Consider the following 17726-nt stretch of genomic DNA (forward strand, 5'->3'; position numbering starts at 1 on the left):
CCTTGGCTTCTGCTCAATCAGAAATTAAGTGGTTTATACCCGTTTCACACTCTTGAGTTCTTGTGCACTGAGTAAGGGAATTGTCTTGCCAGACATGGCCATGTTAAGTAGAAGTAATTGAGTAAGGGCTTTGGGGGGGTTTATTTCTCTTTGATGTAAGCCTTCTGCTTATTTTTTAGCCATGCTCTTCTCCCTGTGAAGTTGGTGCTCTGAGGGACCTCCACTTACATACAGTTCTGTATTTGTAAATACTAGCTTTTGTTATGTTTTGAATAAGTAGAGTTGCTAGGGAATAATTTAACAAAAGGAGATCTCACAACCTCTTAGTTCAGAGTACTGCTATCTTTCTGGGGCCCTTTTCCCAGAATGGTTTATTCAGTGTAGTTCTGCATTGTGTTTTATCCCTCTCCAAAGACATCTTTGTGAATATCACTTAGCCAGAAGTGATCATTGAGAGTCCAGTTGTGGTTTAGATGTTGTAAATCCCTTTTTTGGAGATATTTTAAATAATCGTATAGCTGAAACATGTTTTAGTTAACCTGGCAAAGTTCAGTGTGGCACAGAGTGGTGTGAGGGTATGTGTTTAATCTCTTCTTGCTCTGAGCACTTTTTGTTCTTGGTAGGATATAGCCCTGGCCCTTTAGTTACAGTGAGTCAAGTCAGTTTGGGCATTTTTAATATCACATACTTGATTTGTGTGTTTGCTTTGACAATTGACAGTTCTGGGCACTATTTGCAACGTTGTCAAAGTGTGAGAGAGGTGTGTGGGTTACATCAAGAGTGTGTGTTCTTCCCTCCTTACTTTGAGATGGTGGCCTTAAAGGTGATCCTCATTCATTCCAAGAACAAGCCAAAATTGCTAACTTGTAATGTGCCACATACAGACTATTCAAAACTAGCAATTTGTCTTTGGTAAATAGCACATTGTAGATTTCTAAAGTACAGTTTTATCATTGTTTTCACTCAAAGACTGTAACCTCTTTTATGACAAGCTGACTGCAAGCCTCTAATACATGGTTTTAGTTATAAAAATAATGATTAAGTAAACACTTGCCTGCTAATGTTTGTCTTCTGAAAGTGCTGGTACTAGTGTTGCTAGGAGATGTCTTGCTGCTTGCAGTTACCTGTGATGAATTTTTCTGTATGGCTGTACATCACAAGATGGGCATCTTGGTCTTAATCTGTAGTTTTTGGTAAGAGAAGGCCAAAAAGAAAAATACTGTGCTCCTTGTATTTTGATAGGCTAAATCATTGCATTTGGGATGTTCCATTGGTTTGGTTTTCAAGTTGTAGTAATGATAGGTGAGAAAGTTTGGGGGAAATTTCTTTCAATTTGATCTTCTGTTTGAAATTTTCAAAGCTTAAATGTATGTGTGGAGAGGGAGATATCTGCCTTTCTTTTCTTTGAGCTGAAAAGCACAGAAATTCCCCTGTTGTGTCTTACACTGAGCAGGCTTTCACCCATAAGCAGGCATGAGAAAATTCCTCCCTCATTCCCCCAAATCTACCTTTCAGGGCAGGGAAAGAAGCAACCTTTTGTGGCACTTGTATATATTATTTCTAAAGGAAAAGTTCTTGAACCCATCTCCTGTCAGTTTTCAGAAGGCTTCATAAGACAAAATCGCAAGAGAAAATTAGCGAGGAACTGTTGGAATGGCCTCAGATCTTTGGTGGTAAATGTTGTAACAAGAGGTAAACTTAGGGTGATAACAGATATTAATGCCTGCAGAGGAAGTTACCAAATAGGAAGCTACTGAGCACTTGTAGGCAGAAGCACAAAATAACTTAGATTAGAGGTTGGCAGTTATCACAGTCATCATAAAAAAGATTATGTTGTTTGGGTGAGAAGAATGGCAGCACATGATATACCCGAACCTTAGAAATACACAAGGTGTTATCTATAAAGGATAAATTGCTCTGTCTTTGAATTGCTCAGTGCTCTGAATATCTCAGCCTTCTTATCTAAAAATGTAATTTGCAACCTTGCTTGATGCCTTTTCCTTGAAAGGAAATGTTGCATGCATAAGTTCCTGGAAAGCACTTGAAACTGATGGTTTTACTATCAAAATATTAGTGAATGTGTGGTCTTAGCCACATTCTGATCCTGGTTACTTTAAACTTGAGCACATTAAAATAGTACAGTTTGTAGTAACTCTAGGTCTGTGGTGTTTGCTGATGGCTGTTTTTTTTCTGTCAACTATTGTTTCAGCAGTGAAGCATCCTGCAAAAAAAGAGAGGATTATTTGGAATGGCCTGAATATTTTATGGCAGTAGCTTTTCTGTCAGCACAAAGAAGTAAGGATCCAAGCTCTCAGGTAAGAAGGTAACATATAATAATAAGATAACCTAATCTATGTTGCCTATCACATCAGATGTATACATAATGGTTTCAGGAATTTCTTAATAAAAGTTATTTCAGTGTATAACTATTCAGTTTTTAACATAGTCAGCACCTTCTGTTACAAAAATTCTGTTATTGGGCCAGACCTCATATGTATAATTCTGTGTACATTTGTAGCTTGGAGTTTTATAAATCATCTTTTCATCTGGAAGTTAAAATAATACATGCATTTTGTCTCCTTTTTCCAGTAAATATAGTCACTTTTAGAAGAGGATAAAACTGCTGGAAGTTCAAGGTTGTAATTTTTTAAGACACAGCATTTTACAAGTTTCTTTCCCTCACCTGTAAGAGTATTTGTTTGTTATTGGGTTGACTGGAATTTTCTTCTAGTTTGTTCCTCCCTCAGGATCCCCTGTTCCCCATGCTTCACTGTTTCCATTTTTCACATGTTTCATGTGCCTCTGTTCAATATTGTTCAATATTGATTTCAGGTGATTGATACAGCTCCTGAAACATGCTGTTTGTTCTGCAGGATCCAGTCATCCTGTTAGTTGTCACCCTTTGTGTGAAAAAAATCAGGAAGCAAATCACAGAAAAATAATCTGTTTGCTTCCTTCTGTCCATTACAGCACTTAGCTCTCTGAAGGTTATTCACTTGGGGCTAAAGTTTTGTTACCCAAGGGCTGGTTGAGAAACACCTGTGTGAATTAAAATTAGTACTGTTGCAATTTCAACAAAAAATATAGGTAGAAAACATAAAAATGGGACACATCATCATTCTTTAGGAAGAGTCTCTTTGTAGACTTAGGTTGAAGCAATAAAGGGTGAGAGTTAAAAGGTTTGGAATTTTAGTGCATGTTTGCAACAAGCCACAAAGTCTTGTGAGGCCTGCATAAGCCAACACTTATATTTATTACGTCTTTCAGAACTTGTTGCTCCTACTGCTGCTGGAAAGCCAGTTTGGGGAGCTGAACTTATGTGTTTGCTAGGGTTCCTTCAGTGCTGTTTCTGCTCCCTGAACTAGGTTATTTCTTAAGCAGACAGTGCTGGCAGGCTGGGATGGGAGCAGCATGAGCAGAGGGGTAGCAGAGTTATATCTGCCCTGACTTATTTCAAAGCCCCACCAGTTAGATACAATTGTAGCCCTGCTTACTACATGGTGTGTCTAAGTGAAGCTTGTAGCTCTTAAAGGAAAGTCGTAGGACTGACTATTCATGTCTCTTCTTCATTGTTGACATACTGTTTTCATGCTGTTAGTACTATGTAAATCTGATTTTATTTAGGTTGGTGCCTGCATTGTAAATTCAGAAAACAAGATTGTTGGAATTGGCTACAATGGGATGCCTAATGGTTGCAGCGATGATGTACTACCCTGGACGAGAACAGCAGCAAATAGACTAGACACAAAATATCCTTATGGTAAGGCTTCTTGTGGTTGGCAGGTTAGACTTGTGATGTCTGTATCTATGAAAGTTCAGCTGGTAAAGTACCAATCAGTTTTCTTCCACTCACTTGATATTGATAATGTGTCCATATGTGGTACACCAGGATAAAGAATCAGTCTTTTTGAAGGACTGACTTCTTGGTGAAATAGGTTCATAAATATTAGCCATTTTGGATTGGGTAGTGAAAGCCTGTAAACATGAAGCAGCTCATTAGCAAACAGTTGCAGTGCATGCAGATAATTGCTGATTCTATGTGTTTGTCTGCACAGAAATTACAGCTTGTGTGTATATGTAAAACAAGTAATTGGGTCTAAAATACAGGTATTAAAATTATAAACTCCAGTAGTGTGGGAAATTTCCATTTCAGGTGTTGATGGCATAGGTTGTATACGCTGAACATTTGTCTTGAAGTCTGTGTGCCATGGGTCTACCCTTCTATGGGTGAGGTGACTTTCATTGTTTATTTCAGCCTCTGATGTGATTCCCATTTACTAAGTGGACAAAAGGAGCGAAGAGCAAGGATGGTTTCATGGTAAATGTGGTCGAGTGCTGCTTTGGATCTTGCATTTGTCTTTGCAGCAGGCATAGTTTGGCCTTCTGTAAGTTACTTAAAGGGCCCTATCAGCAGGGCTGGCTCTTCTGGATCAGGTGTGGGGAAGAGACCTTGGTTAGGACTGACAGGAGACCATACAGTCCCCATGCTTCCCTAGGTCCCCCTTCATCTTTCTGTACCCACTCCAGCTCCTGCTGCGCGTCTGTGTGTGACACCAACGCAGCAGAAGCCACAGGCACAGGAAAAACAGGAGCTTCTTCAACCTTTGCTGCATCTCAGCCTGTCCTGAGCTCAGGCAGGGCAGAGAAACACAAAAGAGAGAATCAGAGCCTTGGGAAATTTTCTTTCTCTCTGTGTGGGTGGGGGAAAGTCAGCACAAGAGTTCACATTTTGGAGAGAAATACTGACTCTCTTCCAGTGACCAGTATTTATCTCTGCCTACTGTTTCTGTTTCTTACTTGTAACTTTACAATTGGTGTGATAGAGAAATTAAACTTGCATGAGTTTTGACATAGTCTGAGCTCACTCAGAGCTCTTTCTAAAAATCATTTACTGATTTTCTATAGCATTGAAGTGAAAGATGATATGCAGTAGCTCAGCACATAATTCATCAGTTTGATATTTTTGACTTCTTAAAACCTCAGTACTTTGTCCTTGTTCACTTCACCAATTTATTATAAAACCTCTAATGGTAACTCTCAAGACCATTTATATTATTTTTTGTAACAGGTGTATTCCCAATATAGAGCCAAATTTGAAGTCTGCTCTGAACCACTGGTTTTACATAGAGTGCTGTGACCATAATGGTACAACTTAGTATGACTGCTCTTTATTTATAGGGTGAGGAAACAAGTGTTAGCCCATTGATTAAATATAAAGCACTGAAAACAGAATATTGATTTTGGTTGAATTTTTATGCTGCTGTAAGGTCTCAGTTCTGAGCTAAAATCAGCGTGGGTGGTCTCTGGCATTGGAGCACGTTCCAGGCACTCAAATCTGAGCTGATCAGTTTAAACTTAAAGTACTGTGAGGAAGCTTTGTGCAATACCATGTGAGAAATTTTTTCTTTTTGTTAACTCTGACTGCAGAAGATGAGGGGCATGTGATGTTTAAAAAATGAGCTAACTAGTAACAGCTTGGAGTGCTGAGTTGATTTCCAGGAGTTGGTTTAACTGCTGCCCTTCCCCCCATTATCTTAGTCTTCACCTCATTAAAAAAATCACAACTTTGTAACACAAAGTGTCGGCTGTGATGAGTAAACAACCTATTTTGTAATTCACAGATCATTTAAACTCTAGCAATTTCTTATTAATCTTGATAGCACAGTTGACAGACCAGACAAGTATATATAAAAAAAAAGTCTTCTGCTTAAAAAAATTCTTGGTAGATGCAGAGACACATAGAATTGCTGCTAAAATCTCATTAAACTGTCATTTTTCCTTTCTCCTTTTGCTAATCATCACAGCATTTGTGTAAATTGAACTTTTTATCCTTGCATCTTCCTGACTGGCTTGTTCAGAGACAGTGCAGTCTTTCTGTGAGCTCCATTCGCTAAGCACGGGGCTGATGGCACTTTCATCACTGCAGTGTAGCTTATTAGGTGAAGCTGTGGTAATTGTGCATGTACCACCACACTAAGTTGGAAGATGTCTTCTGGAGCTACTTCATGCATCTGCAGTGCTGCAGAAAAGGTCTGGGGTTGGATCTGAGTGCTGACCACCTGGTCCTGGGCACTCTGGTGGGTTAGCCATACACGCTGAGCTCACTTCCCGTGTTTTGCACCACTGTTAGTGGCTTTCTCCAGAACAAAGCTTCACTATTGCTCTTCCAGTGGTGTTCTGGAGGGCAGGGTTGGAAAAAGACTGCAAAGGAAACAGTCATCAGGTATAGCTTAGAGTGCAAAGCCTGCTGAGATGGTATGCTTAACCCTCCTCCTTCCCTCAGGCATACTGGCAGATATGCAACACATACTCTGTTTCATGCTCTGAAAATCCCTCTCTGGTGGGCTGCATAAAAGTCTTCTCACTTCTTTATGCACTTTGAACTGAGACATACAAAATAACTGTGTGCTGTCACGGGACTCTGGAGCTGGAGGAAACTGAGGCCTGAGGGCAGTGTGTTGCTGATGGAGCCCCAAGATGAGCATAAGCCAGTGTGTGCCAGTTGGCCTCAGGGCCAGGGGTCAGTCCCTGGCCCTGTGTGTCTTTAGCAGCATAGACATAGTAGAGGATTGGACCCAGAAGCAATCTTTGCAGAAAGGTGTTAGGTGATCCTGTAATAAATTTATTGAGCTCCAGAACTGATGGATGCACTGACTCTACAGCTCTGATCAGCTACAGCTACTGTTTCATGGCTAAAAATCTTCCAATTTCCACCCTAAATTTATCTGTGGTTAGTTTTTAGGTTGTTCCATGTGCCAATTTATCTGTGGTTAGTTTTTAGGTTGTTCCATGTGCCAACAATGTTTTTTAGCTTTTCTTGTGGTTAACCCTTCCTCCTTCCCTGTGCACTTACTGATAACAGTTACCTTTTGAACTTCAGTTGTGAGGTTAAACAAGTCCTGTCACTCTTGAATTTTCCTATATCTTGAAACTTGGTTTGAAATTGGCCTTGGTTACCTTGGCCTTGGTTACCTATGTCTACTGCAATAAACTGCATGTGTCTGTCTCACACCCTCAGGCATGGCTTCTGCTCAGCTCACTGTTAGGGGCAGTGCTGTGCTTGATCAGGAAATCCAGGTGTAACCTGAGCTACTACTGAGAGAAGGCATCAAATCGTGGTAGCTAGTGTTCACCTTTCCTTAGAGGATGCAAACATTTGCAGGGCATTTGGATATTACAGGAACAGTGACGTGGATCACGTGTGTTGGTACTGTGCATCCTTATGAGGCTCTTGAAGTGGATGGAGGCTCTTCCTTCTTCTGGTTGTGGTGTATATTTGAACAGTATGGCCTTGGTATATCAGAAAGCACAGAGAGTTCTGCAGAGTGCCATTTTTCACAGCACAAAATCAAGATGTCATCGTTATGTTGGAACTGGCTCCAGGCTGCCAGTCAGTAACAGCAGCAGGGATGTGTCTGTGCCCATGAGAGAAATGGAAGGCCAGTTTTACTAAGATTAAAAGCTCTTCCTGAAGCATTGTGTTCAGTACTATGTACAGAAGCTTCTTAGTAATTAGGCAAAATTCTCATTTTCAGAGTCAAAAGTGTGCCCTCTGTTTCTGTTAGATGAATCTGAGGATTTGTTGATGTTCAGTTTCCTCTCACCAATCATTTTAAATGCTACATTTTTGTCCTATTAATGCAAATCTTCCCACTAAATCTAGTTGCTGTGCTCCTGTTAAGCCCTCTGTCTCCACTGTAATCTAAGAACATCCATTTGACAACCAGTCTCTAATTAAGGGTTTTAAATTAAAATGACTGGCAAATTTAGAAACCTCTGAGCAATACAGAAAATAGTGAATAAGTATGCTTACAAATATTTATACAGGTTCAAATATGATAAAATATGTGCTGTGGAAAAATTATGCTCTAATTGAACAGTACCTGCTGTGTAAAATGAAACAAACTGTTATCAACATTTCCTTGTGTTAGGATTATGAGCTTTTTGTCAATTTTTCAGAGAAATGAGCACTCAACAATATTCAGGCAAATGTTAGTTTTGTAGAAGCTGTTATTTTGACAACACTAAATTTGCTAAGGCACTCTGAGGAAGTGTGGTGCTCTCTCTCCAATTGGCAGTGCAGAGATGAGGCTTCAGCTGGGAAGGGGATCTACAGGAGATGGTCTCCTCTTACAGCCACTCACTCTCGTCCTGCATGGATTTTTGTCCAGTTCTGGTGTCATACATCAAACCTGTAGAAAGTTTGGAGATTTAGTAACAATAGTTCCTCTTTTCTACTTGCCTGCTAAGAAACACTTCTGTGTTCTGCTAGGAGTAGAACCAGCTTGGAGCAGGATGGGAGAAGCTGTGAAATAGGGTGGGTTAGCTAGTGCTGCTCACATTTTGAGAGGTGTTTCTCTGGTCTGACCCAGCAAGTTCTGTGATGTTCATAAATGGCTGAGTGGTTCCCAGCTTCACTTTCCAGTTCTTGTGGAAGAAAGCTGTGAGGCTGGGGCTCTGTTTTTCTTACTGCAGTCTGAAGAGGCTAGGCCTCCCAGCAAATCTGCTGCTGTTATCCTTGCCTCTGTGCCCTGACCACAGCGCTTCAGCACAGAGGGGGAGAGAGAGAGAACAGCAGGAGGGGCTGAGGGCAGTGCCAGCCCAGCATCAGTGTCCTGCCTGCCCTTAATGAAGTGACCAGCAACCATCCCTATGCTTTCAAAAAGGCTGAGAAAAATAGATGTCATTCTACAAATTCCAGATCCATCAACCACTGCTCCCAGTGGTTGTCACTCCAGACTCCGTTCCTTAAATTAATGTTTTGATACCTTCTGGGATTCTTGCTGTGTCCAGTGTCAGAGTTCCAGCAAGTAAAGGATAACAAAATTCTTACTCTGGCTCAATTAGTAATTAATAGCACTAAAAAGTCATTCTCCTTAGCCCTTCCTCTGATTGCTTCTTTAAAAGGTCTTTAAAATTATGGTGGTCCTTAGCATGCTCTTTGTCAAGCATGTAAGCCTTTAAACACTATATTAGCACCTTGACTAGTCTTGTGGTTCTCATGAAATTGCCAGTCAGAACACGTTTAGAATGTGGGAAGAGTACTTCTGACTCTGCAACCCGCTGGGAACATGCTCATGTTCAGTGTTCAGTCCTGAAAAGTACCATTTATAGGGTAAGCAGGGGTCTCTTATTTACAGGGGAGCTTAAGGATGAGTGCTACCTCAGCTATGCAACACAAACCAGCATGCAATAAGAGGTAGAGAGACTAGCAATTAATACTACCAGTAATGAAGCAGTCATTCTTTGGCTTTTTTCCTTTTTTCCCCTCTCATGAACCTAGTAGCAGGTGGTGGGAATGTCAGAGCACACACTTAACTTCTCGTTGCATGGTTATTTCTTCAGCTAATGAAGCCTTTTGAGAATACTTTTCAAGCTACTTCTCCAGAATGGAAACCACTGTTGTGGACTTGATATTATGTTGGCTACATGTGAATATTCTTTTTTTAAAACCAAAGCTCTTGAGCCCCTCATAGGGTATTGTAAAAATTCTTAGTTTTACTAGTCTGCCTAAAGATAACTATTTTCAGAGTTCTGAAAACTGTGCACCTGTAAAAGGCCATTTTAAGTTAACTTCTTACTGTCTCAGAGAGAACAATTTAAACTACTAGCAGTAGCTCTTAACAGCTTAGAAAACTTCATAACACCCCAAATATAAACTAGTTAGTCACTAACAAGAAGGTTTTTTGTACTTCTGGATTTGTTTTCTGTCTCTCAAAAAAGCTGGGGAGGTCTCTATGAAGAATCTGGGGGTCATAGACCTATCTTACCTGGTCCATGCCTGTTTGTCAGAGAGAGGTGAATATGAGTAAGAGGGAATTAAAAGTGGTGGGACAAAGCCTAAAAATACTTGTCTGATGCCAGCACCTTCTTAAGAACTATCTGGCATAATAAACCTTTATAAGTAGCACATGTCTAGGGAGATGTATAAAACAAATTACAATGTGTAATGATAGCTTACCTGAATATAGTTTCAAATCACAGCAACTGAGACAAAATGGTTTGGTATTTAATAGCCCAGTAGACCAAAAAAGTAACACTGGATGGAAAGTTATTGCCTCTGGAGTCAGTGCAAGGTTCTGGTCCTGTACTAGTTTCTGCAATAAGTTCAGTAAGAAATACTTGGTTAGGCACATGAAAAATGTACCTAATTTTCTATCTGAAATGAAAACTTGCTGGGTTTGTTGTAGACTTAAGTACTTTTTGTCTTGGAATGATTTGTCTGTTTCTTATTGCTGTCTCTGTGTCTTCTGTCCACGTGGGATAGCTGTAATTTTTCTTAACTTCAGATTGTGTGAAGATGGTCAGGAGGCAAAATTTATGGTTTTCCCTTGCTCCAAGTGATTATCTTCTCTAAGTTATTCTTGGCCTGATCTTGTTTTTGCTTGGGAAGAGGTTAGTTTTTGAAAGTTTTCAGAAGTCTGCCAAAAGAACCTTTTTCTCTCATTAGTGCAGGAAGGAAACTTGTTGCAGTACTAATAATGAAACTTGTCTGGTTATACAGCTGAAGATTTCTGAGTTTTAGTGAAGGAAAAATATTTACTAAAGTCATTAGTTTTGTTTCTTTTTTAGTTTTGGGAGCCTTTGAAAACATATTTGTTTCTGGATGCCTTCTATATTTTAAACTGCTGCCTAGAACACAAATATATTGTTCAAAGAAACTTAAAAGTGATGTTTCTGTCCTGTTGACATAACCCTTACTTCCAGTTGTGGAAATTATGTCGCTCTTTTGCTCAGTCCTCTGTAGCCACAGAAAAATAATTCTCTGACTATTTATTGTAAAGGCTTTATAAGATTGGTGCAACTTAGTAATGCACTTGGAGTTCAACATATTTTCTGGATTTTCTGAATGTATTGGTTCGTATACCTGCATCTCTCATACACTTAATGGTATATATTTAAAATACAGGGTGACCCAATAATAGTTGCAATAGAAACAATAAAAATGAAAGAAGCCTTAATGTGATCGTTCTTGGCTATTGGCTGTTTTTTTTCTTTTTCAATTTCCTGGTTTTTGTGTTGGTTTCTGGCTTTACTGGTTATGAGAAGGTATGTGGGCAGCATAACATGGGCGTGGTGGAAGCCAATACTGAGTTTTCTTTTGCGAGTGTTTAGTCCTTTGTGACTTGCTTGCATGGGAAAGTTTGTGTGCTGGAAGTTAGGCTGTAAATTTGTAGTGCATTTGCTGTTGTATAGAAAATTCCATGCAGACATTTAGCCCATATGGAAAACATTTCCATTCAGCAATGATTCCTGTGTGTTGAAGGTACTGTGCTCAGTTATTTGTGTGGTGAGATCATTCACACAGAGGTCAGCAATATAGCACCAAGTTTACTATGAAGTTGTGCTGTGCAACTTGGTCTGTTTTAATTTTCACATGGGCACAAGGGAGAAGAAAACGACTTTTTGAAAAAATCTGTTCTTCACAACAAGCAGTGGAAAACCTCTTAAAGTTGTCTGCACATGCAGGTCTCTAAATGATCTCAAACCCACACCGCACCTCAGCATCTGTTTAAGAAGTCAGGGCAGCAGGCAGTTTCTTAGTAGGTAGGTGTATAAATTATGCAACTTGCTGTTATTCCTAGGAGTAAACAGGAAGTTCTTGCAGAGATCCTAATGTTTTTTTCAGAGCTTGATTATGGACAACACAGAAACTGTGTTCTTCTCAGCTGTGTGGGTAACACATTAGATAACCTGCTCTGTACTCATTATAAACACTGGTGCTGTCTGTCCTGAAAGAGCTGTTGTGCCATGGTGGAGCAAGGCAGGATGCTCCATTGCTACCTGGCCTCTCTCAAATCCATGGAGAAATACAGGACTTTGTTTTCCTGCTTATGAAGTCTGGCACCTTTTAATGAGCAGTAAAGTCACTCTAATATTGAAGCTGGATGCTTTTATGGCCAAGTGTGTCTTGTGTATTCTGTGGCTGGGAGAATCCTGCAGCAGTGCTGAGCCTTTCTAAGGCCCAGAGGACAGAGCTGCTCGGTTTTACTTGGCCGTTCTGCTGCCTTTAAGAGCGCACAGAGCACTCCTACAACCATAAGACTGTTCCTATCTGTGCATGTAAACACATAAATGAGCTGTTTTATACTGGCAGTTAGATACTCCAGAGAGCTGTGAAGCTGTGAGATATTGCTTCACTAAGGGTGGTTGCAATGGCTTGGCCCACAGCCTACGGCTTTGTTGCCTGCAATAGGTGTTGGGAAATGGCAGTGCTAATGCACTTAATGATATCATTACTAATCAGCAGCCTGGTCAGAACAATTGACCTTCATTGATCTTGGTATTTCTGCTTTTATTTCTTTCTCTGCCCTTTATGATAAGCTGTGCAAGCTATTTGCCTTTGAATATAATGCAAGCAATTATATTGTAACACTTTAATTTTAGTTTGACCAATTTATTTAATGATCAGCATTATGAATTGTTTCTTCCCTTGTTTAATCAGTGTGCCATGCCGAATTGAATGCCATCATGAACAAAAACTCAGCTGATGTGAAAGGCTGCAGCATGTATGTTGCCTTATTTCCATGTAATGAATGTGCAAAGCTCATCATCCAGGCAGGTAAGCAGTAGTGCCAGCTTGCTTTTTCAGGGTTGCAATGCTGCCTGCTCATTGGCATCTTCTAATAGATGTATTTGATGTTAAATTGCTGATGTTAGATCTAAATTAATTGCACTGTCAACCTCACAAGATGCTACTTGTGGGGGTTTTTTGCATCTGAATGGTGCCAAATTTTTCCAGTGCTAATTGCATCTACTGTGATTCTAAACGTGCTTCTAATTTAGGTTTGTAACTTCTTAGACCAGGAGCTGCCAAAGAACAACACAGGCTTTGCATATAATTACTGTCAATTATACTGTGCTCTGGCACATTGAATAGAGTAGGGCAGAAAGAAATAAACTTCTGCATGACAAAAGGTCTGTTGGGAGTATATACATGAAATTTTAATTTGAATGTGATGCATAGTAGATATTTGAAGATTTTAAAATATCTTTGCTCATAAATGTCATAAGATTTCTATGATCCTATTTTAATTATGTCTTTCATTACAATTATTATAAATCTGTGCCACTGCAGCAAGTGTGCTGGCCTAAATGTGTCTCCTTTTTTGAGATTAGGCAGTATCTGCAGCAGGATTCAGTTCTGTAAAAATCTCTGCTTGAAGTAGCATGTATTTTGCTCACTGAGTAAAGTCATGCAGTCCCAGCATGGGTTGCTGTTCTAGGGAGTGTCTCTTACTACTAATGGCCACAGGAAGAAAGCAGCAAACAGAAGGCTCCTTTATTTTGGTTCAGTATGGTTTGAAATCAAGAGGGGTGAAGGAAGATGGTATTCTGCATTTGTGCTTCATACAATTCTCTTACTTACAGAATCAAAATCAAATGGTCTTCAAGGTAGATTGGCTGCTTGTTCTCAATGTAGTCACTCATGCTTTTCCTTATGCACTTAGGTCAGCACTAAATTGGAGTGTATTGGTATTCATATTGTCTGGCAAACACAGGAAGGTGTTGATCAGCTATGAAACGCTCGTGAATTCTCTTTTGAAGCCTTTATATTTCTCCCCTGCCTAAGTGATTTAGGCAAGATCATTCAGCAATTTTACACAGCATACATTTGTCAGTAGAGGTGTACCAAGTAGTTGGAGAGTATGTGGATGAATGCTGCCTCTTCTGATTTTGTGCACCAGATATTACCATTTTTTTTAGTGTAAATCTAACATTTTTTCTATGTGACTTCTTTAGGCATAAAGGAAGTTATTTTCATGTCTGACAAGTATCATGACACTACAGAAATGACAGCTGCACGGCGGCTGTTTGATTTGGCAGGTATTATATACAGGTGAGAGAATTAACTTTATTTTTACTCTGGAATGAAAAAAATGGGGATGTGAAAGATACCAACTTTAGGGCAAATGTTTTTCTTCTTTCAGTCATGGAGCATTTTATTCCTCTGTAGTGTTTGTAGACGGCTTGCTCTGTAGAAGAACTGTTGCACCATTCTTTTGTTTTGTGTGTGGTTAGAGTTCAGTTCTGAAACGTTTGTGTGAGAAAATGGTCCGTGACTCATTTTGTTCCTGGAATGGGAGTGAAACTGCCAAGGGGGTGGTTATTTATTACATTGTACTTGGGAGAGTCTTCCTTGACCCTGCTTTGGGCAGGAGGTAGGGCTAAATGATCCCCTGAAGTCACGTGGAGCCTGAATTATCCTGTGATCATATGACTTGGACTGAAACAACCAACTGATTTTTTGTTGTTGCTGTTTTTGTGGATTACTCCGTCCTTATTGAAACTTCAGTATCTTGTTGTTGCTGTCAGTTTGGGAAAGTGTCAAACAGGCTGCCCATAAATAATTCTTGGTACTTACAGCTGTTCTTCTTTGGTCAGCTTTTAGGTGAGAAGAGGATAAAACTTGTAATATTTGCCTTAAATTAATGATAACCTGAAAAATGTTTCAAAAGCGGGGTTTTTAAAGACACTGTCAGAGATACCTAAGGACAATCTGTTCAACAGCGAGTTTGATGGGAGTAACATGCTGTGGGTGAGGCTAATTATGTAGTCAGGGAGGCTCTGCAACTCTAAAAAGTTTTACAGTATTAATATAAAGACTTTGAAAAATTTGCAAACATAACAATTCTGACAGATAAAATTTTAGGATGAAAGATACCTACTGGGCTAAGAAACATCCATGGAAAAACACAGCAGTACTTGAAATTCAGTTTTAGTCCTTGGGTGTATTTCCTGTCTACTAAGACTATTTGACTAAGAAGCATAAATCATTCTCTTGCAAGTCAAATCTTGTAACTTCTCCAGGGTGAGAGATGTTTCTTGCATTTCAGATTGCTATTCAGAACAAAGCCTTCAGAGTTTCTGTGGTCAGCAGCATGTGCTTTCCTGCGTGGACTGTTACTTATCCTTGTATCGATTGCTGAGGGTGTAGGTGGTACTTAATGAATCTCTTGAACTGAACTGCAGAGCTTAATTAGGCACTAAATCCACACTATTTGCATAATCTTTTGTTTACTGGTAGACTGGAAAATATATGCTCAGTCCCTGTATACCTTCCTTGCTAATTGCTGCAGCAGATGCTGTAATGATAATAAAAGGAAACATTTTGCGGCAGTATTAATTTTCGAGTTCTAAAGTTACAATTTTTAAATTATTCCCTCTTAACTAGTTTGGGTTTTACCCAGTATAGCATAATCTGATCTATTTCCCTTCCACAAAAGATACTCTGTTAAGCTTGAAAGTGTTTTTCTAAAACTTGGCAGGAAAAAATTGATCAAAATATCAATATTATCAAAATGTATTCCAAATATCTTTTTATATGCATATATATATATACAGAAGATATAAATATTTTTTCTGGATGCCTATATCTGTACCTAGATCTTTAAATATATATTTAAAATATTTGAAATATTAATATATATGAACAAAAATCACTGGTAACATTATGCCACCACCTGCAGCTAAGTTGGTAAAAGTCCTTTGACTCCTGGGTAATTTATAAATTCCAATAGCTGAAGAATGTACAGGCTAACCCACCCCATGTGTCTTTTTGTCTTAGTCTTTCTTGTCCAGGTTTCTCTCAGTGTGGTGCACTATAATTGGCTCCTATAGAGAAGAAAACTACAAGAATCCAAGGATGTGTTTTTTGGAATTTTTTTATTCCTTCAAAAATTTAGCTGGAACTAAAGCAAGCAAAATGTTTTAACTACTCACTGACTAATCTGTGTATTTTTCTTTTTTTGTTTAGGGAATTCAAGCCAAAGTGTAACAAGATCGTCATCGACTTTGATTCGATTAACAGCAGACCAAGTCAAAAGCTTCTGTGAATTATGTCTCATTAAGTCTTTAGAAGAGTATGATTATCCTTTTCTAAAAAGCTGCTAATGCCTTTCATCTTGAAGCTACTTGCAACTTTTTAATGGTTTCTGTAGCTAAAGTAGACTTATAAGAAATCCAAGGCATAAAATGTCCCTCTCACTTCATCTTGTCATGTGGAATCTAAATCTACTTAAAATGTTTTATGCCTTTATCAAAACTGCTGAAAAAATGGAGACACGTAGGTGAAACAATATCAATAAAGCAAACTGTTCTGATTCTTCCTGTATTCATCACCACATGCTCTGGTGGGCTGTCAGCGTAGATTCAGCCTCAGTTTAACAGCAGTACTTGGAACCAGTGGTACGTGGAATATGCTGATAGATGTTGATCTCTGTTGGATATGTGGATCTTCACAGCTGATCCTAATCAAGAACAAAAAATGTTATCCATGCAAATGCTAATCTTCCAACTATCGTAACACTAATATTTGAAAGGTTTTACAGCTTTAGGAATGTGTGCCATTTTGCTTGTTACCCAACAAATGAAATGCTGAGTTTTCTTTTAATTGCTATCTGACATTGCCATACTTGGGGAAGGCTGAGAGAGGAAGCTGTTCTGAGAATTGTCCATGCCTGAGTGAACTTTACTGGTGATTTCAAATCCTTGGTTTCCCCAAGACTCCAGAATTGAAGGGGCTTGAGGGAATAAATAATTTGGTGCTTTACCTCTGGGACTTTCACACTGAATTTGTTTTCATGTGTAAAAGAAAATAATTTTATTGGTCTAAGCTGTTCCTAGATAATCCAACATAGCTCAGTCTTAAATTCTACCTGTAAGGTAACTGAATAATTTTTGTCCTTTGAGATAAATTGGAGATATTCAACCCATATCCATATCTATGCCAAAAGATGTAATTGCGGCGTTAGCTTGTTTCCCAGTGCTGACATAGTACCTCCATTTTCATAAATGTTGCCTAAAATAACATCCTTTTTAATTTTATCTGGAGATCTGGGAATAGATTTGAGTTCATTTTCTCTAATTTGATTTTTAAAAATTAAGTATGCCTAATGGCTTTGTTTAGATAACATTGGTGGTTGTTTGGTTTGTTGTTTTTGGTTTTGGTTTTTTTCTTTTTAATGTGGTTATACTTCAATGAGCTTTTATTTTCTCTACAAAAGCTTTGTTTCATATTTTGGGACATTATGTAATTTGGCTTCATACCAGTATTATTAAAGTCTTATTAAAATCCACTACACTGAAGTAGACTCATTATTATAATATTAAGTCATGCACTTGGCTCCAGAGTGCTGCTGTTTTTGCAATCATATGGAAAGCATATTTTGTGCATTTGTGATATTACATAAAATATAATGTTCATGAACCATTTGACTACTAAAGGGATCACTGTAATGTATTATGTGTCCATTTATAAGATAATTTCTGATTTTCTTTTTCCTACAGCTGTTTTCCATGTTAAAATTGGTCTGTGGCTTAGTGCCAGAAGAAGAAATTTGCACATATGTGGGGGGTGGGGGAGCATGAAACCTGAAAAATTACTTTAATAAAATGTCACTAAGCCAGTTAATGCATATTGTTTTCTTTGGTCTGAATTAGTAAGTAAAAGCATTTTGACTTATACATGTCTGACAATAGGACAGAGGGGAGAGAAGAAGCAGAATTTTGGGGTTTTGCTGCAAAATTGCTATTCTCTTCATATATAATTGATAATTTAAGTTCAGATTTTAAATGTATATGCCTTGTGACTTGAGTTACTGTGTTTCTTGTTAGGCCTTGGATACTGTGAATATGTAATGTGCGTAAAAACTTGAAAGTTTTTTTGAACCAATGTCCAGATGTTTTTAGGGAAGTACTGTTATAAACTTTTTTTCCCCCCAGGA

At 38.7% G+C, this 17726-nt stretch overlaps 1 protein-coding gene across 7 annotated transcripts in view; it reads left to right on the forward strand.

The window, feature by feature from the left end:
• Window positions 1–17411, forward strand: part of DCTD (dCMP deaminase) — a 61833-nt gene extending 44422 nt beyond the window's left edge. For 4 of the 7 annotated variants that reach the window (XM_064710577.1, XM_064710579.1, XM_064710576.1 and 1 more), the window contains exons 3-7: window positions 2210–2315; window positions 3625–3760; window positions 12446–12562; window positions 13744–13840; window positions 15758–17400. In XM_064710577.1, the coding sequence (XP_064566647.1) occupies window positions 2265–2315; window positions 3625–3760; window positions 12446–12562; window positions 13744–13840; window positions 15758–15836 (480 nt within the window). In that variant the 5' untranslated portion in view covers window positions 2210–2264 and the 3' untranslated portion in view covers window positions 15837–17400. Of the gene's footprint in view, window positions 1–2209; window positions 2316–3624; window positions 3761–12445; window positions 12563–13743; window positions 13841–15757 lie in introns of all 7 variants that reach the window. The other 3 variants (XM_064710580.1, XM_064710575.1, XM_064710574.1) reach the window with 2 other exon arrangements.
• The last annotated feature ends 315 nt before the right edge of the window (window positions 17412–17726 follow it).

Source organism: Zonotrichia leucophrys, chromosome 4, assembly GCF_028769735.1.
Source record: "Zonotrichia leucophrys gambelii isolate GWCS_2022_RI chromosome 4, RI_Zleu_2.0, whole genome shotgun sequence".
NCBI lineage: Eukaryota > Metazoa > Chordata > Aves > Passeriformes > Passerellidae > Zonotrichia > Zonotrichia leucophrys.